Below are 26,778 nucleotides of genomic sequence, written 5' to 3'. Positions count from 1 at the left end.
AAATGTACTGTCTTAATCAGGTGTTTTAGCATTCTTGAAGCAGTGTCACTGCCATTTTCATCATTACCAAGTTTTAAATATCGGTCATACTCCTTGGTTACCATAGGTGGCAAATACCAGAGTAGGGGATATTTAGTCCAATTTTGGGAAGTATGAGTTGCCCCAGAAGAGGAGGTTTAATTAATGCATTATTAGGTCGGATTCTCATTTTCCCCCCTGTGCTTTAAAGGATTTCCTTTGCACACTAACTTTCAGAGCAATATTATTAGCCTTTGTAGCAAAATCTGCTTTTGTGTGTCCTCCCTTTACCATCTGAATGGGCTCGTCAGATGGTATACATCAGCTCAACCAGAGTGTTGAAAGGGTTACCAGCTCATCACCAGTGGTTGCTTCCTGGCATAATTTGGTATCTGAAGCATGGGTTGGAAGTTGGGGGAGACTGGGGCCAGTTTATCTCTAAATCCCTTGGCCTCATTTCACTTGTGCTCAGCAACGGTCCCCTTGTATATAGCCAGACTTGTTCGGCACTGTGTCCTGGATAAGTTCATGATAGCCGGGTAGTAAGGCAATATTACCCACCACCCTCATGAGCTTTCTTCTCCAGCTGATCCTTTCTCTCTGGGGTGGAGGATGTAAATAACATCAGCTGCTACCTCACAAGCACCAGGTTTTCTGGAACAACTGCTCTGAGCATGGTCTGCGAGAACTCAGATGTCATAGGTCATAGTCTCTACTGAGTGTCCTGAGTGAATGCCGCTGTGGACTAATGGAGTGGACATTGTCTCTGAAGTAGTACAGACCTAATCCAGAGTCTGCCTGTGCTGCTCCCTGGCTGTGTGATCTTGGGCGAGTCACTTGCCCTCTCTGAGCTTCCATTTCCCCTTCTGTGAAATGGGTCACAGCGGTTTCTACACCTTGGCTTATAGTGAAGGATCCGTGAGAGCTCCTACTGAGGGTCCTGACGTGAGGCGGAGGCACACAGTGACGCTCGGTAAATGTTAGTTCCTTTTCTTTGCCAGGAGTGGTTCACTGGTCCAGGGACCAAGCGTTACTAAAGGGTGTCTGGCTAAAGGTGAGGTACTGAGTAAGGAAAAGAATGGGAGGAGGAGGCTAAAGTACTGGCATATAGGGCACTGTGTTGATGGAATACTGACTTATAATTTTAATGCAGCTTTTTAGGCATTGTGCAAAGGCCTCTTGCTTAAGCTCTATGAGGATATTTAAGTTGAGGGAGGTCTGCCTTGGCCAGGGAAAAGATGGATGCAGACTGTGGAGGAATAAAGAACTAAAGCCATCTCCTAGCCTGTGGAAGCATTGTGAGATCTAAACCTAATACCAGTTTTGTACATGTTCACTTCGAATGGTAGTTCGTGAAAGTTACAGCTTCTCTTTAAAAAGGGGTTTGTCTCATCACGTAATTGTGTCAAAGTAGATTAAAATGTATAAAAATAGGAAGTGTTCTATCTTAGCATACGAAGAAATGTCCCGTTAAGGATGGCCGTGCATCTGCCTCACTCTTGGGCAGATGACACACAAGCCAGCAACCAGGCTTGAGAAGGTGTTCATGTTCCATTTCAATCTTACACAGCATTTTCTAATCTGCTATTAATCTTCTAATTGTCCTAGATGGTTTCCCTCTTTATTTTAGCACATATGAACAACTCTAAAATGAACGTCTCCGCTATGTGTTCTCCCATAGAACTGGTTATCCAGTCAGTTGAAAACCAGTGAGACGATGACTTTTTGCCTCGTTAAATCATAACCATGGCTTTTGAGAAGTGCAACGTGTCACTCTGCGGGTCCTGCTACGGTGGCAGGAGACCAGGACCTATGTGGTATTGTATTGAGACAGTGGCTACTTTGGCAGAAACGAGATTGCTTTGGACAAAGTGAGGTGATTAGTCTGAAGCCTGTAGCAGGAGTGCCAAACCCTTGAAAGAGACAAACTTAAAACAAGTCCCCACTCGGTTAAGGCTGTTTCAGCTGAGCAAGCGGTTCCTAGTAGCTGGATTTCTTTCTGATTGGGGTTTTTATTGTCCCTGTCATAGGAGTTTTGATGTGTTGCAGTGTGACGTCTTTTGTGTCGCCAGCTGCTTTTCTATGTCTCCATATCATGTTGATTTTTTTTTTCCTTCTTCACCCTCTCTTTTGAGCACCAGAAAGTCTCAATAGATTTTTAAAAACCAAGGCCGAGTGTTCCTTATAATTTTATAGAGACTTTTATAGCCTAGCGAGCTCTCCAGCTTGTGTATACTAGGATTCATTTCCCTGGCGATCAGATAGTCACTGGTGTTCGGCCTGGCTTACTGGTCTACCACGGCATGCAGCCCGTGACACAGGGGATCTGGGCCAGTTCACACAAGGGCGGCCCCTCCCTCTCCTTGCTGGTCCAGAGAACCCTGATTTAAATCGGCCCTCTGTCCTTTGGCAGTTCGGAAACACATGCTACTGTAACTCCGTTCTTCAAGCCCTGTACTTCTGCCGGCCATTCCGGGAGAATGTGCTGGCATACAAGGCCCAGCAAAAAAAGAAAGAGAACTTGTTGACATGCCTGGCAGACCTTTTCCACAGCATCGCCACGCAGAAGAAGAAGGTCGGCGTGATCCCACCAAAGAAGTTCATTTCGAGGCTGAGAAAAGAAAATGGTGAGTAACATGGAGACGAATGTGTTTCAGATCTGAGATAAGGAGAATCAACAGGTCTGTGTAACCTCAAAATGAATCCCCCCCCTTTTTTTTTAAATGGGAAAATAGTATGGCCAACTACTCAAATATCAGTTTTTAAATACAAGATATTTCTTCTTTTCCACCCGGTATATAAAGCAAAATTGGATTAAAAAAATATACTTAAAAATTCTGATTGGAACTTCCCTAGTGGTTCAGTGGTTAAGACTGCACACTTCCAGTGCAGGGGGTGTGCGTTCCATCTCTGGCCAGGGAATTAAGATCCCACATGCCACATGGCCAAAAAAAACCACAAGTAATTTATCCTTCCAAAATGGAATGATCTTTTTATTTGCTCCACATTCGGAGGACTTTTTTCTGGGTAGGATCATTATAAGAGGGAAAATTGCCCAAGGCAGGACACTGACTGGAATAAATAGGTTGATGTAGTAATTGAATAAAATAGTACTGTCTTATAAACTTGTCATAAGTGATTAAACTAGATGCACATTATCTAATTAGAGCCTCTGCTGTTTTAAAAATAATACCTCTGATTTTTATATGTCTAAAAGAGTTGAAGGATAGCTAATTGATGTTTTTCTATAATACAAATGTCCTGCTGTCACTTGATTTTCTTCCTTTTTTCCCCCTCTATCTGGTTTTTTTGGGGCGACATGGTGCATGGGTAAATTTTATGACTCTAGAAATATTTGATATGGCAACTTGTGTTTAGCCTAGATTTCAGCCGTATTGCAGCAGACTTGCACAGATAATCAGATGTTTGTTTTTTAAAGTCTCATTCAATTTGATTGCTGTCTTTTGAAGTTGTTGTAGTTTATACAGAGCAGAATAAAAATAATCTGAGAAGGAAGCAGAACCCTCCCAAGTCTCCCTTGTGAACATGATTAATAATGAAGTTTCACAGCTGTATTCATCTCTTGATTGTTTGTCCTTATGGCAGGGAGCAGCAGCGGGCTGCTGGAATCTTCTGTATTTGGTTTCAGAATGCTATCAGATAGATACATTCTTGTATATATATCTCTCGTCTCCCTTATGTGTTTCATTTAAGCTGCTTCTAGGCTGGTCCAGAGTTTAATATGATCTTTGGGAAGAGACCCTGTCATTCTGGATAGATTACAAAGTGAATAATTGATCATTGGTGGTCATATCATATTAAATATTGATATTTTATCAGGGAGCTTGTCAAGTATTTCCTGTTCTTTTTCTTTTTTTGTAGAGCAAATACAAATGTTTGTAGCTTTATATATTTATGATGACTTTACAGAGGGAGATTGGGAAAATTTAGTTCTCGGTGTTAAAAAGTAGAAGTGAACAAAACGTTTTTTAAAAAACTTATCCATTGAAGTTGCAAGATAGAGGTGAATAGATCCCATACATGTCCATTCTTTTGATATAAAAATTGAAACATGGTTTGTAAAATTAAGCATTTCCTTTGCTTTTCAAGAGCCAGAGACTGAAATAACAACCCTCTCCTTTCCAGATCTTTTTGATAACTACATGCAGCAGGACGCCCACGAGTTTTTAAATTATTTACTAAACACTATTGCGGACATCCTGCAGGAAGAGAAGAAACAGGAGAAACAAAATGGAAAATTAAAAAATGGCAACATGAATGAACCTGCGGAGAATAATAAACCAGAACTCACCTGGGTCCATGAGATTTTTCAGGGAACGCTCACCAATGAAACGCGATGCTTGAACTGTGAAACTGTAAGCATCACAAGGGCTTTCATGTAACTTGCTTGTGCATATTTGTGCATGAGCTATGTTGTGCGTGAGTGCAGCGTGGCATCGTAGCACCTAGCAGTTGTCTTCCTTGTATACAGACTGTTCTGTTCATATGTATGAGCCTCAGGTGCAAACTTTGGAAGCTTGTTTACATCTAAGATGCCTCAGCCGGTGGAAGTAGAGTGATGAGGGAAAAATCTCAAAAACTTAGATCGCTATGCTGCATGGGGTAATTTGAGGGTCTAAAGATTGAACTATTGAATTGGACCTCTGCCAGTTATCTTGAAAAGATTTGGGCCACGAGGAAGTCATGTGTGACTTAGAACAGACCATTTCCCTGGCATAAAGGGAATCAGCTGTGCTATGGTGAACTTGAACTCAGAAGACAGACCTAACTTCTGATTCTCCAGCAGTTAGCTGGGTGTCTGGGATGAATCTCTAACAGCGCTGTTGCAGGGCCTGGGTGAGTCTGGCACATAGTAGGCACTTAGCGTTGAATTTGAAGATGTTTTCCAAAGGGTGATTCAGGAGGTCATGTTGGCTTCATATATTTGATTTAACTCTATGAGTGGCCTCAAGATGTGGTATATAAAAGCCCAACTCTAGCACCAGGCTGCCAAGTTTGTATGTAGGCTGCCAAGTTTGGACCTTATGCAAATTATCCAACCTCTCTGACGTCACTCTCCTCGTCTGTAAAGTGGAGGTGATGAGAGTGCTTATCTCCTAGGATTACTGGTTGTTGGTTTAGTCACTAACTCATGTCCAACTCTTGTGACCCCATGAACTGTAGCCCACCAGGCTCCTCTGCCCATAAGATTTTCCAGGTAAGAATACTAGAGTAGGCTGCCATTTCCTTTCCCAGGGGATTGTCCCAACCCTGGAATCAAACCTGGGTCTCCTGCACTGCAGGCAGATTGCTTACCAGCTGAGCTACCAGGGAAGCTCCAGGGCTGCTGGGAGGCTTAAACGAGTTAACTCTTGGAAAGCACTTAAAAACCATGCTTGGCACGTACCAAGTAGGCAGTAAAAGTCAGCTTTTATTATTTATTATTATAACTACTAACAGTATGGAGAGTATGGGCTCATTTGGGGTCTCAAAGTTTCACGTTCTGAAAAATTCTGAAGGATTGGCATTTCTAGGGGAGAGAATGATTTTCATCAGATTCTGCAAGGGGACTAGGACCCAGAAATGGTTAAGAAATGTGAACTCAAGTGGGAGGCTTTTTGTTTTTTGGCAGTCTTCTATCCTTTTAAACAAGTTTTGACGCATTCTGATATGTTCATTTTAGAAATAATTAGAAAACACAGCTAAGCGAAAAGAGACTAAGAGTTACCAGTAATCTCCACTAGAGATGATAAATTTGTAACATTTTCTAAAAATTGTGATCATGTTCGCCGGAGATAACCACTTAAACATTTTAACATTTTGAAATATATCCTGCCAAAACATTTTCTACACATATTTATCTATCTACCTAGAGATTTCTCCTCCCTCCCTTTCTCCTTCTGTTCCTTTATATTTTATATTCCATTAAAATTCAATGGAATATAGAAGTAGAATGTGTAATAAATCCATATGTCTATTACTTGGGGTCAATGGTTGTTAGCACACTGACGCGTCTTGATCATCTTTCCTGTCATGTCCCTCTTCACTGAACCGGTCTGTTTTTAAGGAAGTCCTAGATAACATCATTTCTCATTTCTTCATTGAAGTGAAGCGAAGTCGCTCAGTCATGTCCGACTCTTTGCGACCACATGGGCTGTAGCCTACCAGGCTCCTCTGTCCATGGGATTTTCCAGGCAGTAGTCCTGGAGTGGATTGCCATTTCCTTCTCCAGGGGATCTTCCCAACCCAGGGATCGAACCCGGGTCTCCTGCATTGTAGACAGACGCTTTACCGTCTGAGCCACCATTTCTTCATTACTTTGCTATAAATCTCTGAAAGATAATAAAAGGTAAGAAAAAAAAATTTTTTTTTAAACACTAGTACAATACCATTATCACACCTAAAAATGATTCTTTAGGTTATTATTCACTCAGCGTTCAAGTTTCTCTGAGTATGTCTGGTTTTTTTTTAAACAGCTAGTTAATTCAAATCAGGATCCAAACATGATCCATACATAGTCCATTTTCTTTGGGAGAGTTTGTATACATTTTGAATGTTTGGTAGAACTCAGAACTTATCTTTGCCTCCTTAAAACATATGGTTCAGTTTGCCTTGTTTTTGATCTCTGTTTGAATGAAATCATACAATACGTGTTCTTTTGCATCCTGGTTTTTTTTTCCTCACTAACCCTTGTGAGATTTATTTGTGTTGTTACATGATGCTTTAGTTCATTCATTCTCAGTGTCCTGTCAGTATTTATACAACTCTATTATTTTTATGATACAGGCTATTTATTTGAGATTACTTCTTAAACATTTGCTCTCTATTAAATTAATTATTGCCTGAAAATATCACAATTCATGAATCCATTTTATTGCTGATGGATATTTAGTTGTTTTCAATTTGGGGCAACTATGAACAATGAACATTCTAACATATAATCTAGTATACATAAATTTAGTTTCTTTAGGCTATATGCACAGAAGTAAATTTGTTAGGTCATTAGGTGTGCTTATCATTAAACTCATTTGAAAATATCAAATTCCCACCTGATGTATAAGTATTCTCATTTCTCTACCTTCTTGTCTATACCCACTATTCTCAGATATCTTCACTTTGGTAATATAGTGGCTGTATAGACAAGTATTCTTTTATTCAATAAACACCTGTTTTTCACATGTACTAAGTAAAGATATAGACACTGAGGATGCAGTGAGACCTTTGCCTTTCTGGAAGTTTAAGAATGAATGATAGACATGACAAAACAAATAATGAGTTTTGTAATTATGATTGCAAAATTCTATGAAGGAGGACAGAGTATTCTGTGAGCTTATGATACAAGAACCAGAACAGTGGGTCATCACATCTCTTCATTTAGCCAGGTAACCCTCCCCAGATTGTCTAGTCCTTTTGGTTCTTTGAAATGAATACAGTTACTGAATCTATCTTGTGATTCTCTGCATGGATTTTCAGATAGGCTCAGTCACATTTGTAATTTCTTTTTTTTGGTCTAAGAACAGGTCAGTTGATCCCAACAAATACAAAGGTTGCACCCCCAGACAGCTGTATTGCAGAAGCTGTTACTGAGCCTGTTAGTTTGTGGAGGGGCTCAGAGGTTAAAGCGTCTGCCCGCAATGCGGGAGACCCCGGTTCGATCCCTGGGTTGGGAAGATCCCCTGGAGAAGGAAATGGCAACCCACTCCAGTATTCTTGCCTGGAGAATCCCATGGAGGAAGGAGCCTGGTAGGCTACAGTCCACGGGGTCGCAAAGAGTCGGACATGACTGAGCGACTTCACTTACTTTACCTTTCACTTACTATGGATCAGAAGCCTGTGCCCAAAGATTCCTCCAAAACTTTTGGATCATGCCATAGTGTTTGTTTCAGTGGGATTCCAACCATTCCAACCATTTATACTTCATTTGCAGAAAACAATGAGACTGTCTTTGTGGAGGATGGTGCACTCTGAAAAACCTGGATCTTTTCCCCCCCCACCACAATTTTATTTTTTTAATTTATTTTTTAAATGGAGGATAATTGCTTGACAGTGTTGGTTTTTGCCCTGCAACAATGTGAATCAGTCATAATTATATATATCTCCCCTCCTTCTTGAGCCTCCCTTCCCTCTCCCATCCCACTCCTCTACATCATAGAGGGAGAGACTGGGCTTCCTGTGTTATATAGCAATGATTAGATTTGTGGCAAGAGTTTTTTTTGTTTTTGTTTTTTTTACCCCCTCTGGAGTTACTTGGATAATCATCTCCATTTTCTTAGAGATTTTAACTGGTTGGGATCCTAGGAGTCACCTAATCCTTTCTCTCCCTGTGCCCAAGTCCCTCCAGTGACATCCTAGCCAGTTGGTCATCAGCATCCGCTGGATTCTGTCCAGTGATAGGGAACCCAATCTCCCCAGGCGACACCTTCCATTTTTAGAAAGCTCTGATTGTTAGAAATCCGTATACTTTCTAAGAAAATACATAGTCTGCAGGCTTTTTCATTGTTGTTATTGTAGAATGTTGAGAATTTAGTGTAAAAGAAGACCTTAAGTTAAAGTTTTCCTTCACAGGATGAGAAATACAGGGCCCCATTTGAGTACTGTCCTCTGCCCCGGGCAAGCAGCCTTTTCAGAGTGCTTCCGGCAGAATTGCCAAGGCCATTAGTGAGTGCTCACAGTGGGATTAAACTACACTGGATCTGGAGCAGCAAATTGACCCCTGGGGGAGCCTCGCTGTTTGGGCAGCCTCAGCTGGTAGTTCCTCCAATTGGGCAAAAACCTTTTATGCCAGTCTTCATGCTTTCAGACAACAATGTTTTTTGTCTTTTTCTGGGTCTCACCCTTTGTAAATGTTGCCTGGGATTGCAGTGCAAATGTCAAGGGAAAGGTTTATGGAGAACAGCCGGTTTTCATTCTGCAGTAGAATTGGGGAGACCATTTTAAGGGGCTCATCCTGTGCTGAATTTTCCAGATGAGCTTGAGCAAGCTACTTTAGAATTGAGGCATGGGATTTTCTAGTCTAGCCTCAGCGCTCCCTTGGTTGTCCTCTGCTTGGATCACAAGATTTGCTGCACCAATTGGAGCTTAATTTTGTTGTTGTTGTTAATTTTCCCCCCTTTCTGTTTAATCCGAGTTTTTGCTTTGCAAATTTGTGGTTTTCATAGCTTCTCAGTGGCTTTAATGCATTTATATCTGTTGCTAGAGCCAAAAGTTTGTCTGAAGAGCTGCTTTATTAAGTACCAGTTATAGGCTCCTTCTTGCTCTGTTTGCCAAGGTTAAAATGGATTCAGCAGAGCTTCTGAGCCCTGTACAGAGGAGCAGTGGGGGATGGGCACTCAGCATGATGAGTAATGGTGCTGAGTTCCTGGGATTCAGGTGGGCTGTCATTGCCACTTTGCCTGAGCCCACCTTCTTGGCATCGCCCCTAAGCCAGTTTTCAGTTCCTGGCTGAACAGCATGGAGCTGCCACCTGGTCACCTTTACTGCTAAGCCTAGCAAAGGCTGCTGGGAATTTAGAAGCACATTTGAATAGGATTTTAATTACTCAGGAACTTAGCAAAGCTCCTGATTTTTTATGTATGCCCTGTATATTAATTTGTTCTATTAATTTGTAATTAAAAAGAAGAGCAAGTAGGATCTCTTTCACTCTTTTAAAATTAGTTTCTGAGGAAGTCCATGCCCAGAATCAGGAGGGAAGAAAGGAGAATAAGATGTAGCCTGTACCTGCTGAGAGTATTGGAGTCTCAGCGATATATATGTTTCCTTGGAGACAAGCTGTGTTTTCACTTAGACCAGAATGAGATTCTTCTGTGTGGGAAGAAAATGGTTTTATTTTCTGGCAGTTTCCTGGGAAGAGAGAAAAGGGGGGGGAAATTGCTTGATCACTCACTGCTTTTGACTATGTCAGTCTGAGACGGAGAGGGAGAGAGAAAAATCCCCATGGAAGAGTTAGTGCCATGTTTTGATGTCCCTGGCGTGGCTGACCCACCTGAGCAGTGCTTGCTCACTCTTAATTCTGGAAGCAGTTTGCACTGGGAATTGAGAAAGTTACAATAACTTTCTCCAGTCCTTTAATTAGATGCGTACCTTTCTTCCCTCTCCCTAGAATAATTAAGTAGAGGAAAAGATTTGCATCTAAAGGGAGACAGTGTTTCTTTGTTTTTATCCCCCTTTAAGTACCAGAACTTTAATACAACTATCTAAATTGTGTGTGAATTTCAGTTGGCTAGAATCCTTTTATGATCTCTTAAAGAAGAGCCATTTGAGTTTTTAAAAAGTTTTCTGATTAAAAAAATATAATACCCATGAATTATGTTTTTAAAAATCAGGAACAGGCATTTATAAACAGTAAATCATCCATAATTCTGCCACCCAGATGCCACTGTTGGCATTTAGATATCTTTTCATTTGTTCAGTCTTTTGTTCAGTTTTGTATTCATTTATTTAGTGAATATTAATATTAATCTAGTAAATAATGGAAATTGTTTTATGTACCAGAGATATAGCAGTTAAAGCAAACAGAAAAGACAGTCCCTGCTTTTTTATTTACTAACGTACACGTTTAAAGCTATACTTTTTCCTTTTAGCATGCAACCAATGCTGGTTGCGTCTCTCAAATCCTGATATGTTTTCTTTGTCACTAGCTCAAAATATTTTCTAATTTCTCTTGTGTCTTTTTTTCCTTTTACTCATGTATTGCTTAGAAGTATGTTGTTTAATTTTCAAATGCCTGGTGTTTTCCCAGGTTTCTTAATGTTTTCCAATTTCATTCTGTTTTGGTTAAGGAATATACTCTGTATGATTTCAGTCTTTTAAAATTTATTGTAACATGTTTTGGATCCTAACACAGTGTCTGTCTTGGTAAATGTACTTGAAAACAGGGTGTCTCAACCTTAGAACTATTAGCCGTTCGGATCCGATGTTTCTTTGTTGTGGGGTGCTGCTCTGAGCATGGTTAGCTGCATCCTTGGCTTACCTACTGGATGCCAGTAGCATCCCCAAAGATGTCACAACAAAGATGTCTGTAGACATGGCCAAATATCCCCCGAAAGGCAAAGTTTCCCTTATTAAGAACCGTTGAGTCAAACACAATTTGTATTTTGCAATGGTTGGGTATAGTATTCTATAATTATCAGTAGGCCATGATGACTGGTAGAGTTATTCAGATTGTCTGTGTTTTTCTTAACTCCTCTGCCTGCCCCCCGCCCCCGGGTTTTATGTCGTTTGTTGAGAAAGAAATGTTAAAATATCTAACCATAATGTGGGATTGTCTTATTTCTCCCTCTAATCCTGTCAGTTTTTGCTTCATGAATTTTTTTTACTTTTTAAAAACAACTTTGTTGAGGTGCAGTTTATGTACCATAAAATTTATCGATTCAGTGCAAAATATATATATATATATATTTTTTGGTGATTTGCTGGATTATGCAACTATAACCGTAATCCAGTTTTAAAACATTTCCACCACACCAATAAGATCCTTTGTATTGAGCAGCATCAAGAATGGGAATGTGATATCATCTTGTGGGATTATATCAACTTCTGTCTTTAGATATTTACCTTTTTTGAACATTTCATATAATTAGAATCATACAAATGTCTTTTGTATCTGATTTCTTTTGTATCTGTGTTATAGTATGTGGTTCATTCTTTTTTTTCTTGGTGAAGTGTTCCAACTTCATGTATTTTTGAGACTTTGCTACAAGTAATTAGGGCTTCCCTAGTAGCTCAGCTGGTAAAAAACCCGCCTGCAATGCAGGAGACCCCGGTTTGATTCCTGGGTCAGGAAGATCCCCTGGAGAAGGGATAAGCTACTCACTCCAGTATTCTTAGGCTTCCCTGGTGGCTCAGCTGGTAAAGAATCTGCAATGTGGGAGACCTGGGTTCGATCCCTGAGTTGGGGAGATTCCCTGGAGAAGGGAACGGCTACCCACTCCAGTATTCTGGCCTGGAGAATTCCAAGGAGTGTATATAGTTTTTGGGGTTGCAAAGACTCGGACACGACTGAGTGACTTTCACTTTCACACTTCTACGAAGGACTTCTATATTTTGTATTATGTTTTTCTAGTAAATTGACCCAATTATTAGGAAATAGCTTTTTTACTTATAATTTTGTCTAAAATTTGTTTTCTTATATTAAATAGCCCACTATATATGCATGTTAACTCTTTACATAGTGTATCTTTTCCACCCATTTATTTTTAGCTTATCTATTTCTTTATATTTAACATATACTTGTGGACAGTATATAACTGGTCTTGCTTTTTAAAAAAAGTCCAACTTAAAACTTTTACTTGAAAAAAGTGTTTAATTATTAACATGGTTGGGTTTGATGCTCCATTTTAGTATTTTCTATTTTTCCTTCTGAGTTCTATTCCTGTTTCTCTGATTTTTTTTTTTCTTTCCCCTTTTTGGATTATTTGTGCATGTATATGTATGTATTATATTTAATAATTCCATTTTAATTTTTCTCTTAGTGTTTCTTTGGAGAGTATAGTATACTTTGCACAGTCCACTTAAAGTTATTCGGTTGGTGCAAATGTAATTGTAGTTTTGGACCGTGAATTTTAAATCATTCTAACTAGGCTCAAACATATCTTTATTAATCAAAATAGGAGCCGTTACAATCAACACATTTTTGCCAATGAGAAATAAGTTTGTTTATTCCTTTAGCATAAAAATCCCTGCTTTGGGATTTGATGAACTCTTGGAGACATTTTCTGCCTCCTGCTGGTTGTGGAAGTGTTTTCCCTGCAAATGTTGTGGAGATGCTTGAAGAAGTAGTAGTTGATTGGCAAGAAGTCAGGTGAATGTGGCGGGTGGGGCAAACCTTTGTGGCCCAGTTCGTTCAACTTTTGGCGTGTTGGTTGTGCGATGTGCAGTCAGGCGTTGTCATGGAGAAGAACTGGGCCCTTCCTGTTGACCACTGCTGGGTGCAAGGTGCTGCAGTTCTCAGTGCATCTCATCAATTTGCTGAGCACGCTTCTCAGATATAATGGTTTCACTGGGATTCAGACAGCTGTAGTGGATCCGACAGTCAGCAGACTACCAGTGACCATGACCTTTTTTTGGTGCAAGTTTGGCTTTGGGAAGTGTGCTTTGGAGCTGCTTCTCAGTTCAGCCTCTGAGCTGGCCATCGCCAGTTATTGTATAAAATCCACTTTTCATCCAGTGCCACAATCCAATCAAGAAATGGTTCGTTGCAGTTGCGTAGAATAAGAAAAGATGACACATGAAAACGACAATTTTTTTTGATTTGCAGTCATCTCATCAGGCATTCAGGGCTTCCCTGATGGCTGAGATGGTAAAGAATCAGCTGCAGTGCAGGAGACCCAGGTTCAATTCGTGGGTCAGGAAGATCCCCTGGAGGAGGGAATGGCAACCCACTCCACTATTCTTGCCTGGAGAATCCCATGGACAGAGGAGCCTGGCAGGCTACAGTCCATGGGGTCGCAAAGAGTCAGGTATGACTGAGTGACTAACACATGAAACATTCACTTAATCAAGCTTATTCACCTTTCCAATTTGCTTCAAATGCCGAACAACCATAGAATAGATCAACATTGAGTTCTTTGGCAACTTCTGTAATTATAAGAGGATCAGCTTCGATGATGTCTCTCAGTTTGTCATTATCAACTTCCAATGCCTGGTCACTGCACTGCTAATCTTCAAGGCTCTCGTCTCCTTTGCAAAACTTCTTGAACCACCACTGCACTGTACGTCCGTTAGCTGTTCCTGGACCAAACATGTTGATGTTGGAAGTTAATCTCTGCTGCTTTATGACCCATTTTGAACTCAAAGAAGAAAATCGCTTGAATTTGCTTTTTGTCTAACGTCATTTCCATAGTCTAAAATAAATATAAAATGAACAGCAAGTAATAAATCATTAGCAAAAAACAAAGTGAGAAATGTGTTTTAAAATGATGTATGACATAACCACTTTTATTGTAAAACATATTCTAATATCAGATGGCAAATTTCAATGTTGCAAAACCACAATTAGTTTTGCACCAACCTAATACTAATGTTAAATTTCGCATAAAACATAGTTAACTCATAACTGTGTAGGTGCCTATTCCTTCCACCCCAACCTTCCTTGTCTTTTGTGCTGTAATTATATGTATTACATTTACACATATTATAACCCCCACAAGACAAAATCACAGTTCCCATTTTCGATGCTTTTCATTTCTTCTTGAGGATCTGGATTTCCATCTGGTAACTTTTCCTTTTGGTTTAAAGAATTTTCTTTAACCTTTCTTGTGGTGCAGTTCTGTTAATAATGAATTCTGTTCATTTTTTGGTCTTCATTCTTGAAGGATATATTTATCAGATACCGGAATTCTGTTCTGATAGTTTTTCCTTTAGCACACTAAAGAAGTTCAGTGTCTTCCAGCCCTTGAGTTTTTGATGAGAGACCAGCGTCCAGTGAAATCATTCTCTGGTAATGTGTCATTTTTTGAAAAAAAAAAAAAAAAAAAAAAAAAAAAAGTTTATTGTGGGATCTCCATTCCCCAACCAGGATTTGAATCCGGGCCACAGTCACAAAAGCCCAGAATTCCAATCATTAGATCACCAGGGAACTCCCTGTAATGTGTCATTTCTCTCTACATGTTTTTAAGATTTGCTTTTTCACCTTTGGCTTTCAATAGTTTGACCTTGGCCGGCCTTCTTTGTATTTATCCTGCTTGATTCTTGTTGAGTATCTTCAATCTATATCTTTCACTGAATTTAGGGAATATTCAGCCATTATTTTTCAAATAGTTTTTCTGCCCTATTCTCTCTCCTCCCCTTCTGGGACTCCTGTTAGTTTATGATATTTTCTAACAGGTTTATTGAGTATCTATTAATTTTTATTTCAGTCTTTTTTCTTTCTTTATTCTCATTGGATAATTTCTAAAGTTCTGTCTTCAGATCCACTGATCTCTCTCCAGATCTCTGATAAGTCCAACAGTATATTAATTTTTTAGTTCTGGAATTTCCATTTGATTCTTTTTTTGTTTGTTTCTATTTCTCTGCTGTCTTATGTTTTGGTTCACTGTGAATATATTATATTTCACTTTATTGAAGAAAATTACAATAGCTTCTTTAGAATCATTGTTTGTTACTTCCAACATCTGGGGCATCCCAGGATTGGTCTCAGTTATTTTCTTTTATTTAAGAATATCTTCCATTTTCCTGATTCTTCACATATTGTAAATTTGGATCATATCTAGGACACTGAGAATGTTAAGTTTGAGTGTCTCTGGGTTCTGCTACTTTTCTTCAATGAGTTTCTTCAGTTTTAGCAGGTAGTTGTATTGGTTGGACTCAAACCGCAGACTCTGTTTCTTAGGCAGCAGTTTGGCTCTTGGGTCAGCCCTCTTGTCTCCAGCCGTGTTGCTGTGACTGTACTCTGTGTGAGCATGGCTCAGGGGTCAGCCAGAGATGTGGGCAGACAGAGTTGGGAATACCTTCTCAGATTTTTTCCCTTCTTAGTGGACATGGTTTCCCAGGTTGGTTTTTCTGACTCCTAAACCAGAAAGATTGCATTTTCGCCCCATGAATCCCCAGCTAAAGGCTGTGAAACTATGAATTCATCCTTTGCAACTCTTCTTCCTCCCAAATGTGGACCACCCATCTGTCTGTCTTTGTTTCTTCTCTGTTGCTTTATCTGAGTTTATAGTTTTCTGGAGGAGTGCCGGAAGACAGGATCTTAGTCATTACTGAAGCCAGTCTTTCAAACTTTCATTTTAGTAAGGGGGAAACTGACAATAAATGAATAAAAATAAAAAGTATATACAGACATACCTTGGAGGTATTGTGAGTTTGGTTTCCTATCACTGCAGTAAAGTGAATATTACAAAGAGGCAAGTCACACAAATTTTTTGGTTTCCCAGTGCATGTGAAAGTTATTTTTACACTATATTGTAGTCTTTTAAGTGTACAATAGCATTGCATTTAAAAAATGTATATACCTTAATTGGACTTCCCTGGTGGCTCAGATGGTAAAGCGTCTGTCTACAATGCAGGAGACCCGGGTTTGAGCCCTGGGTTGGGAAGATCCCTTGGAGAAGGAAATGGCAACCCACTCCAGTACTATTGCCTGGAAAATCCCATGGATAGAGGAGCCTGGTAGACTACAGTCTATGGGGTCGCAAAGAGTCGGACACGACTGAGCGACTTCACTTCACTTCACTATATACCTTAATTAAAAAATACTTAAATCTAAAAAATGATAATCATCATTTGAACCTTCAGTAAGCCATAGTAGTAACATCAAAGATCACTGATTATAGATCACCATAAGACATAATAATTAAAAAATTTTCAATGTTGCAAAAATTACCAAAATGTGACACAGAGACATGAAGTGAGCAAATGCTGTTACCGATAGACTTGCCTGACACACAGTTGCCACAAATCTTCAAATTATAAAAAACACACTATCTGCCAGGTGCAATGAAAGGACGAATGCCTGTTGGTTATTTGTTGCTTTGTTAGACTTCCCCAAAACTCTGAGGCTTAAATCAACTCTGGTTTTTTTTCCACTATAATTCTGCAGCCTTGGGTTGGTGGGGAGTTGCCTGATCCAGTTGGCCTTGCCCAAACCTGTTGGTCTGCATCTCAGCTGTCTCACACATGTATCCACAGGCTGGTGGGGGTTGAGCTCTAGTCTGGGCTTGACCAGGACACCTTAGTGAGAACCACTCTCCTCTGTGGGCTCTCATCTTCTTCAGGGGAACAGTCACTGGGCCAGCCTGGATTACCTTTCTCATGGTGGTGGAAGTGCAGGAGAGGAGTCTCGTATTTCATGTAATATTATGCCCACAACATAGTAACCTATTCCCAACTATTTGACCATTTTAGGCCATTTAAAATATTTTGCCCCTCCTGGATTTGTTAAGTACTGACTTCTTAAAGCACTTTACATGTATTAGTTTATTTCATTCTCATAGCAACCTTATGAAATAGCTACTTTTACTGCTCCCACTTCACAGATGAGGAAACTGAGGTACAGAGTAGCTAAAGTCGTCCACTGTAAGTAGCAGAGACAGGATATGGAGCTGGGCAACTGCCAGTACCCATTCTTCGGTGTGGTAATAAAAGCATGAAGGATTGTGTCCACATCTCTGAATGTTGGAGTACTGGCTCCTAGGATAGTTGTCATATTTATAGGTGTATTATTTTTGTTTGCTGCCAGGTTACTGGGCATCTTAAATTTGCTGCTGGGCTAGTTTGTCCCTCCTACTCCAAGATGGTGAAATGCTAGGCTAGCTGGTGAGCTTCATTAAGTACAGACTCAGAAGTGGTGTGGTGTTAGCCGTGCAGGCTGAGAAACAGTCGGGACTGATGATCGACTCAGCCAGCACAGGAGAAATTAGAGATGTGGGTTCAGTCCCTGGGTCGGGAAGATCCTCTGGAGGAAGGCATGGCAACCCACTCCAGTATTCTTGCCTGGAAAATCCCACGGACAGAGGAGCCTGGCAGGTTATAGTCCATGGGATCACAAAGAGTCAGACATGAGTGAAGTGACTTAGCAAGCAAAGCAGCCCAAGCCCCAAGTCCAGGTCTGGGTGGTACCCCAGACAGCAATGGGCGTTCGGCAGGATGGCATTTGCTGGGCCAGAGAACAGCTATGTGTGCAGGTAGGGTGACCCTCCAGCCCATAGCACTTTCAGCTCCCCAGCCCCACATACAGTTTGAATGACGAGACACCAGAGGAAGGGAGTGATTTCAGGGCACTGGCAGGAAGTGCAGACAGCTTAATGGAGGGCAGTCATCTGAGCAGTAGGTTTATAAGGCTCTTCTCATTTTTCTGTTTCCATTGTTAACCATTCTGCCAGGGTGAGCTGTAAGGATACCTGTCTGATACTTCTTGCTTTGAAACAGTGGGGGAAGTGAAAGGACAGGAAGAGAAATCTGGTTGAGTTATAATTGTGAAAAGCCTGAGTCAAAGCTGGGATACAGGTTAGGTTTAGAGTTTCCTAAGAATTTCGAGTTTCTCTTGTTTGGGATTGTTTTCAAGGTTAACCTGTTGCCAGTGAATATACAAAGTCCCACCTGCCTTTAACTGCAGTTACAGGTTTTAGTTCTCTGTAAGTATTCAAAATTATACCTGCTTGTCTATTATGTACTTTATACCTAATACTTCCTCCCTTTTTTGCTTCAGGTTAGCAGCAAAGATGAAGATTTTCTTGACCTTTCTGTTGATGTGGAGCAGAACACATCTATTACCCACTGTCTAAGGTAACCTCATGAATTCTGACTGTGGTCTGAGTTTTTGATGAGGCTAATAAGTCATGGGGGAAAATTTCCTGTATTTCTTCAGAAGATAATCTTCCTTTCTGTTAAACCAGTGTAATCCTATTATTTTCTATTTCTTCTTTCCCAAGAGAGATTAGAAATAAGTATATGTTGTCTAGAGAAGAGTCCTGCTGAGGAGTGAGGGGATCAAGTGGAAGTCTTTAGTCATTAACTTTAAAAATAAGGTTTTAATCTTTAATACAGATGTGTGCTTTGGGCCCTCATCTGCCTCTCCACACACACAGACACACCCAATCACAGTCACACAATTAAGTTGAAAAATGCTACTGATGCCTACCATTCCTTTCTTTTTCTAAGCTAATCTAGTCTTTGATTTTAAAAATTACGTACTTTTGAACTGAGAACCAATGAGGGCATTACCTTTTCCTCTATCTCGCAGCATTGTGTAGAGCTCATTCATGGAAGAAGGCTTTCTCCTAATTAGGGTTGAGGGGAGGTAAGGTTCCCTGAATGTAAGAGTAACACAGGCCCAGGGTTCCTGCAGATATTGTGTTTTGACTTGTGGTTGAAAATGTGCTCAGAGTTGATTTGTTGTTGTTCAGTTGCTAAATTGTATCTGATTCTTTGTGACCCCATAGGCTGCAGCTCACCTCGCTTCCCTGTCCTTCAGCGCTCTCTCATAATTTGTTCAAATTATGTCCTTGAGTCAGTGATGCTGTATAATCATCTCATCCTCTGTTGCCCCCTTCTCCTGCCTTCAGTCTTTGCCAGCATCAGGGTCTTTTCCAATGAGTCAACTGTTTGCATCAGGTGGCCAGAGTATTAGAGCTTCAGCATCAGTCCTTCCAATGAATATCCATGGTTGATTTCCTTTAGGATTGACTGGTTTGATCTCCTTGCAGTCCAAAGGACTCTCAAGCATCTTCCCAACACCACAATTGATGCTGAAATCATAAATTCTTCGCCACTCAGCCTTCTTTATGTTCCAACTCTTATTGTATATGGCTGCTGGAAAAACCATAGCTTTGACTGTACGGACCTTTGTTGACAAAGTGATGTCTCTGCTTTTTAATACTCTGTGGAGACACAATTCACTGTCCTGTCCTCACTGCTTTCTCCTCCTTTTAATTCACAATTAGCCCCGCTCTTCTGTACACCGGAGGTCAAGGGCTAGCTAGCATCAGGTGTGTATCTCGTGGCACTTACAGTCTAGTGGGAGTCCACAGACAGGAATTGGTGCTTTGCAGGACATTAAACACGTCTAGAGAGTGGCTGGTAGTGGGGGTGCAGGCCAGGTGGTCTGGGTGGCCCTTCCCATTGCTTAGAATGCCTTATCAGCTCAGGGCATTGTTGGTTTTTATTCATTTATTTTAAAAAAGTTTATTCTATTTAAGGATAGTTGATTTACAGTGTGGTGTTAATCTCTGCTATACCTCAGGGTAATTCAGTTATACTTATATATGCATTCTTTTTTGGTTTGTCACAGGATATTGAATATAGTTCCCTGTGCTGTATAGTAGGAACTTGTTCATCCATTCTGTATTTAATGGTTTGCATCTGCTAACCCCTAACTCCTAATCCTCCACCCCCTACCCACACCCCCCAGTGACCGCAAGTCTGTTATTCTCTGTGTCTGTGAGTCTGTTTCATAGATGAGCTCATTTCTGTCACATTTTAGATTCTACACATAAGTGATACCATATGGTATTTGTCTTTCTCTTTCAAGCCCTGTTGATCTTTATCAGTGGGCATTGTGTGACAGAATTGTTCTATCAGGAGTTCAGGTTACTCAGAACTCTTTAGATTAAAGGGACTTGCTGTGGCCGTCGACTGTTAGAAAGTCATTTTTCATGGTAGAGGCACCAGCTCCAACCTGGCAGAACGTCCCAGTTCATCTGGGTATCATGTATTGTGTGAGCTGGGGGCTGGTTACTCTCTAATTCCCAGGAGGCTGAGCCTTCCCCTGTCCCCACCAAGTTACTTCAGCACCTCCTGCTGGTCTGGCATTTCATCGCTTGTCTCCAGATGCCTTGGGTCCAGGTGTCCAGGACACGTTTATGGTCTCCGTTTGCAAAGCATTTTGCAGGCCAGGATAGCTTTTTTTGTTTCTTCTGATTGGTTCTGTTTTTGGCATAGGCTCTTAATATTCCTGTGAAAAGAAGCCAGTTTTGATTTCCTCAGGGTTTTGTGATCACAAGGAGGTGAAAACACTATAAAGTTATGCCAGAGCTGGTCATAGGTGAGGGAGCAGAAGAAAGGATATTACCTGCCCATTCCCCTTGGAGAAGGGGAGCTAGGAGGCTGGCTGCTTCCCCTCCCTTCTAAGAAATTCCTGGGCTGTTCAGGAGGGCAGATGGCAGTGGCTGTAGCTTTGAGACCAGCTAAGAATTTCAACCATTGGGGAGCCTTGTTACAGACAAATGTAACCCAGAACTAAGTCCCCCCACTTTTTTTTTCTGGAGGAAATATATACATTGGCAATGCATACCTGATGAAGGCAGGCTCGAGACATTTGGAGGCCTTAAAGCCGGAATGGGTAGGTACAGAATAGCCTCACAATACATTTTAAACAACATCAGATTCTCATCTGATTGTCCAGGCTGATATTCCTGAAGGGCCTGCCCCTCCCCCTTAGTACATCATCCTGAAAATAGACATTGGCTGACTTACCTGGACCTGCCTTCATCGACGCCTAAGAGCTCACCTCCCCAACAGAGAGAAGCCTGCCAGGTGTTGCTGTTCACCACTGAGAGTTCTGGGGCAGGGGTGGCAGCTTTCCTGCCTCTCCCAGAGGAACAAAGTGCAGGAGAGAGTTCCAGGAAATAAATGATGCCAGCTGATCCGTTAACTTTTTCTGTTTGAGACAAAAAAGAAGGAATGATCATGATCTTTTTTGGCCCCTTTCATGGCTTAATGTGCTTTGCATTCTTGAGGATTTATTTTTCAAACTAGAATTATGAGTTGTCTTCTTTAACATCATGCCTGCATATCTCTTCTGGTGTGATATCCTTATCATTTATTTTGATATTGAAAATAGTTAAAAATCAAGCTAAAATTGTAGGATTTAAACGTTAAGACTTCTGCCACCTTCGTCCAGAAGGGCTTTAGGTGATCAATTACAACGTGTTTTCAGTGAACTTTTATCCCAGAGAAATGATGATATAAATAGTGGTTAATTCAGGAAACAGGTTTAGAGAAGCCATTAAAGCCATATTGCAGCTGAGCTATACTTCTGATATTTCGCATCTCAGCCCTGTGTCTTAGGCAGGCAGAGTGAGCCATCTGCATCATAGGAGGATACTGAGAAACTTCTTTTTCTTTTGACTGAGAAACTTCTTTTTCTTTTGAAAAGTTGAGGGATGGCCTCAGGCAAAAACTTAAAATACGTGTTTATCTTACCCCCCTGTCCTTTTGGGTATTTTTTATCTTTCACTTCAGGGCCTAGTCCCTCCCTGTGGCTCCTGCACAGAAACCTACCTTTCTCCTCAAAGGGCTCCGTGCTCTGGCACCACTCTCCTCTTCCTCTGTCCTCCTCTCATTAAAAATGCCCATTCTCCCAGGGCCAGGGAGGTCAGCGTTTTTTAGTTCTCCCAAAGCTGTATTTTAAAATTACTCTTCCTTTTTAAAAAAATGTCTTTTCATTTTGGAAACTTCGCTGTGCCAAGTTTATATGGAACTCTATCACAAATCTCTTGCCATATGCTTATCTGTCAGTTTCTCTGTTTATCTGGCTTGTGTCTTAGTTTTGGCTATTTCTCATATATGGTATTTGCTAATATCTGACACATCTTTCTTGTGGATTTCTTTTTCTTAACCTTCTTGAACACTTGAGTCAGTAGTTCTCAAACTTTGGAGCATATCAGAATCATCTGGGGAAGTTGGTAAAAATGGAGGCCTAATGGCACCCCTCTCCAGTACTCTTGCCTGGAAAATCCCATGGATGAAGGAGCCTGGTGGGCTGCAGTCCATGGGGTCGCTAAGAGTCGGGCACGACTGAGCGACTTTACTTTCACTTTTCACTTTCCTGCATTGGAGAAGGAAATGGCAACCCACTCCAGTGTTCTTGCCTGGAGAATCCCAGGGACGGGGGAGCCTAGTGGGCTGCCGTCTGTGGGGTCACACAGAGTCGGACATGACTGAAGCGACTTAGCAGCAGCAGCAGCAGGTGATATTTAACTTCTGTGAGCCTGGGCATCTACTATTCCTTAAGTTTCCAGATGGTTTTGATACCGCCAGAGTTTGACAACTGCTGCCCTAGATCTTTGCTACTCGAATAGGGGTCTGCGGGCTAGTGCCGTTGACATTACCTGGGTCATTAGTAGGGCAGAATCTCTGGTCTCCTTCAAGAATGAGTGCACGAGTCCGTGCCTGCACTTGGACAAGATTTCCAGATGACTCCCATACATGTTCGTATTTGCAAAGCACTGGGGACAGTGGCTCTCAGCCCACCGAGCATATTGGAACCACCTAGGGAGTTTTAAGAACAGTGGTGCCTCTGGTTCTTGGAGACATTCTCGTGTAACTTGGCTTGGGACAGAGTGATGGAGGACTGAGATTGTTTTGAAAGCTCCCCTGGTGATTCTGATGAGCAGCCGAGTGAACCACTGCTATAGATTCTAGAACAAAGCTTCCTAGCTTATATACCATGGAAGATGGGTTACAGGTGTGTGTAGATGCCCTCAACTACCAGGCAGAGCCTGGGGCTGCTGGCAAAGCAGCTGTGTCAGTGTACCCCATCTCCTTTCTATGTGGCACTATTTTTGTTGTTGTTGTTTGTTTTGTTCTTGTTTTTCTTTTGCCACTATTTTTTAAATGTGCATCATAACATGAAATTATTGAGAGACCTCCTTAGCTTGAGAATTTTTTTTTTTTTTACTTGATAACATTGTACTGGTTTTGCCATACATTGACATGGATCTGCCATGGGTGTACATGTGTTCCCCATCCTGAACCCCTCTCCCACCTCCCTCCCCATCCCATCCCCCTGGGTCATCCCAGTGTACCAGCCCCGAGCACCCTATATCATGCATCAAACCTGGACTGGCGATTCATTTCACATATGATAATTTACATTTCAATGCCATTCTCCCAAATCATCCCACCCTCGCCCTCTCCCACAGAGTCCAAAAGACTATTCTATACATCTGTGTCTCTTTTGCTGTTTTGCATACAGGGTTATCATTACCATCTTTCTAAATTCCATATGTATTAGTATACTGTATTGGTGTTTTTCTTTCTGGCTTACTTCACTCTGTATAATCGGCTCCAGTTTCATCCACCTCATTAGAACTGATTCAAATGTATTCTTCTTAATGGCTGAGTAATATTCCATTGTGTATATGTACCACAGCTTTCTTATCCATTCGTCTGCTGATGGACATCTAGGTTGCTTCCATGTCCTGGCTATTATAAGGAGTGTTGTGATGAACGTTGGGGTACATATGTCTCTTTCAATTCTGGTTTCCTCAGTGTGTATGCCCAGCAGTGGGATTGCTGGGTCATATGGTAGTTCTATTTCCAGTTTTTTAAGGAATCTCCACACTGTTCTCCATAGTGGTTGTACTAGTTTGCATTCCCACCAACAGTGTAAGAGGGTTCCCTTTTCTCCACACCCTCTCCAGCATTTATTGCTTGTAGACTTTTGGATCGCAGCCATTCTGACTGGCGTGAAATGGTACCTCATTGTGGTTTTGATTTGCATTTCTCTGATAATGAGTGATGTTGAGCATCTTTTCATGTGTTTGTTAGCCATCTTTATGTCTTCTTTGGAGAAATGTCTGTTTAGTTCTTCAGCCCATTTTTTGATTGGGTTGCTTATTTTTCTGGAATTAAGCTGCAGGATTTGCTTGAATATTTTTGAGATTAATTCTTTGTCCATTGCTTCATTTGCTATTATTTTCTCCCATTCAGAAGGCTGTCTTTTCACCTTGCTTATAGTTTCCTTGTTGTGCAGAAGCTTTTAATTTCAATTAGGTCCCATTTGGTTATTTTTGATTTTATTTCCAATATTCTGGCAGGTGGGTCATAGAGGATCCTGCTGTGGTTTATGTTGGAGAGTGTTTTGCCTGTTTTCCTCTAGGAGTTTAATAGTTTCTGGTCTTATGTTTGGATCTTTAATCCATTTTGAGTTTATTTTTGTGTATGGTGTGAGAAAGTGTTCTAGTTTCATTCTTTTACAAGTGGTTGACCAGTTTTCCCAGCACCACTTGTAAAAGAGATTGTCTTTAATCCATTGTATATTCTTGCCTCCTTTGTCAAAGATAAGGTGTCCATAGGTGTGTGGATTTATCTCTGGGCTTTCTATTTTGTTCCATTGATCTATATTTCTGTCTTTGTGCCAGTACCATATTCTCTTGATGACTGTGGCTTTGTAGTAGAGCCTGAAGTCAAGCAGGTTGATTCCTCCAGTTCCATTCTTCTTTCTCAAGATTGCTTAGGCTATTCAAGATTTTTCGTATTTCCATACAAATTGTGAAATTCTTTGTTCTAGCTCTGTGAAAAATACCGTTGGTAGCTTGATAGGGATTGCATTGAATCTGTAGATTGCTTTGGGTAGTATACTCATTTTCACTATATTGATTCTTCATGAACACAGTATATTTCTCCATCTATTTGTGTCCTCTGATTTCTTTCACCAGTGTTTTATAGTTGCCTATATATAGGTCTTTTGTTTCTTTAGGTAGATATATTCCTAAGTATTTTATTCTTTTTGTTGCAATGGTGAATGGAATTGTTTCCTTAATTTCTCTTTCTGTTTTCTCACTGTTAGTGTATAGCAATGCAAGGGATTTCTGTGTGTTGATTTTATATCCTGCAACTTTACTATATTTGTTGATTAGCTCTAGTAATTTTCTGGTGCAATCTTTAGGGTTTTCTATGTAGAGGATCATGTCATCTGCAAACAGTGAAAGTTTTACTTTTTCTTTTCCAATCTGGATTCCTTTTATTTCTTTTTCTGCTCTGATTGCTGTGGCCAAAACTTCCAAAACTATGTTGAATAGTAGTGGTGAAAGTGGGCACCCTTGTCTTGTTCCTGACTTTAGGGAAAATGCTTTCAATTTTTCACCATTGAGGATAATGTTTGCTGTGGGTTTGTCATATATAGCTTTTATTATGTTGAGGTATGTTCCTTCTATTCCTGATTTCTGGAGGGTTTTTATCATAAATGGATGTTGATTTTTGTCAAAGGCTTTCTCTGCATCTATTGAAATAATCACATGGTTTTTATTTTTCAATTTGTTAATGTGATGTATTAAATTGATTGATTTGCAGTTATTGAAGAATCCTTGCATCTCTGGGATAAAGCCCACTTGGTCATGATGTATGACCTTTTTAATATGTTGTTGGATTCTGTTTGCTAGAATTTTGTTAAGGATTTTTGCATCTATGTTCATCAGTGATATTGACCTGTAGTTTTCTTTTTTTGTGACATCTTTGTCAGGTTTTGGTATTAGGGTGATGGTGGCCTCATAGAATGAGTTTGGAAGTTTACCTTCCTCTGCAATTTTCTGGAAGAGTTTGAATAGGAGAGGTGTTAGCTCTTCTCCAAATTTTTGGTAGAATTCAGATGTAAAGCCATCGGGTCCTGGGCTTTTGTTTGTTGGAAGATTTCTGATTACAGTTTCAATTTCCCTGCTTGTGATGGGTCTGGTAAGATTTTCTATTTCTTCCTGGTTCAGTTTTGAAAAGTTGTACTTTACTAAGAATTTGTCCATTTCTTCCAAGTTGTCCATTTTATTTGCATATAGTTGCTAATATTAGTCTCTTATGATCCTTTGTATTTCTGTGTTGTCTGTTGTGATCTCTCCATTTTCACTTCTAATTTTGTTGATTTGATTTTTCTCCCTTTGTTTCTTGGTGAGTCTGGCTAATGGTTTGTCAATTTTATTTATCTTGTCAAAGAACCAGCTTTTGGCTTTGTTGAATTTTGCTATGGTCTCTTGCCTTTTTTTTGCATTTATTTCTGCCCTAATTTTAAAGATTTCTTTCCTTCTACTAACCCTGGGGTTCTTCATTTCTTCCTTTTCTAGTTGGTTTAGGTGTAGAGTTAGGTTATTTATTTGACTTTTTTCTTGTTTCTTGAGGTAATCCTGTGTTGCTATGAACCTTCCCCTTAGCACTGCTTTTACAGTACCCCATAGGTTTTGGGTTGTTATGTTTTCATTTTCATTCATTTCTATGCATATTGTGATTTCTTTTTTGATTTCTTCTGTGATTTGTTGGTTATTCAGCAGCGTGTTGTTCAGCCTCCATATGTTGGAATTTTTAATAGTTTTTCTCCTGTAATTGACATCTAATCTTAATACATTATGGTCAGAAAAGATGCTTGAAATGATTTCAATTTTTTTGAATTTACCAAGGCTAGATTTATGGCCCAGGTTGTGGTCTTTCCTGGAGAAGTTTCCGTGTGCGCTTGAGAAAAAGGTGAAATTCATTGTTTTGGAGTGAAATGTCCTATAGGTATCAATTAGGTCTAATTGGTCTATTGTATGATTTAAAGTTTGTGTTTCCTTGTTAATT

At 40.4% G+C, this 26,778-nt stretch overlaps 1 protein-coding gene across 1 annotated transcript in view; it reads left to right on the top strand.

Annotated features, from left to right (window-relative positions):
• USP46 (ubiquitin specific peptidase 46) overlaps window positions 1–26,778 on the top strand; it is a 71,212-nt gene that overhangs the window by 28,044 nt on the left and 16,390 nt on the right. Inside the window, exons 3-5 of the mRNA XM_052642029.1 lie at window positions 2,432–2,645; window positions 4,165–4,394; window positions 18,164–18,240. Of these exons, the coding sequence (XP_052497989.1) occupies window positions 2,432–2,645; window positions 4,165–4,394; window positions 18,164–18,240 (521 nt within the window). The remainder of the gene's footprint in view (window positions 1–2,431; window positions 2,646–4,164; window positions 4,395–18,163; window positions 18,241–26,778) is intronic.

The sequence above is a fragment of the Budorcas taxicolor genome, chromosome 6, assembly GCF_023091745.1.
Source record: "Budorcas taxicolor isolate Tak-1 chromosome 6, Takin1.1, whole genome shotgun sequence".
NCBI classification, from domain to species: Eukaryota; Metazoa; Chordata; class Mammalia; order Artiodactyla; family Bovidae; genus Budorcas; species Budorcas taxicolor.
This window is presented reverse-complemented; position numbering and strand designations above follow the sequence as displayed.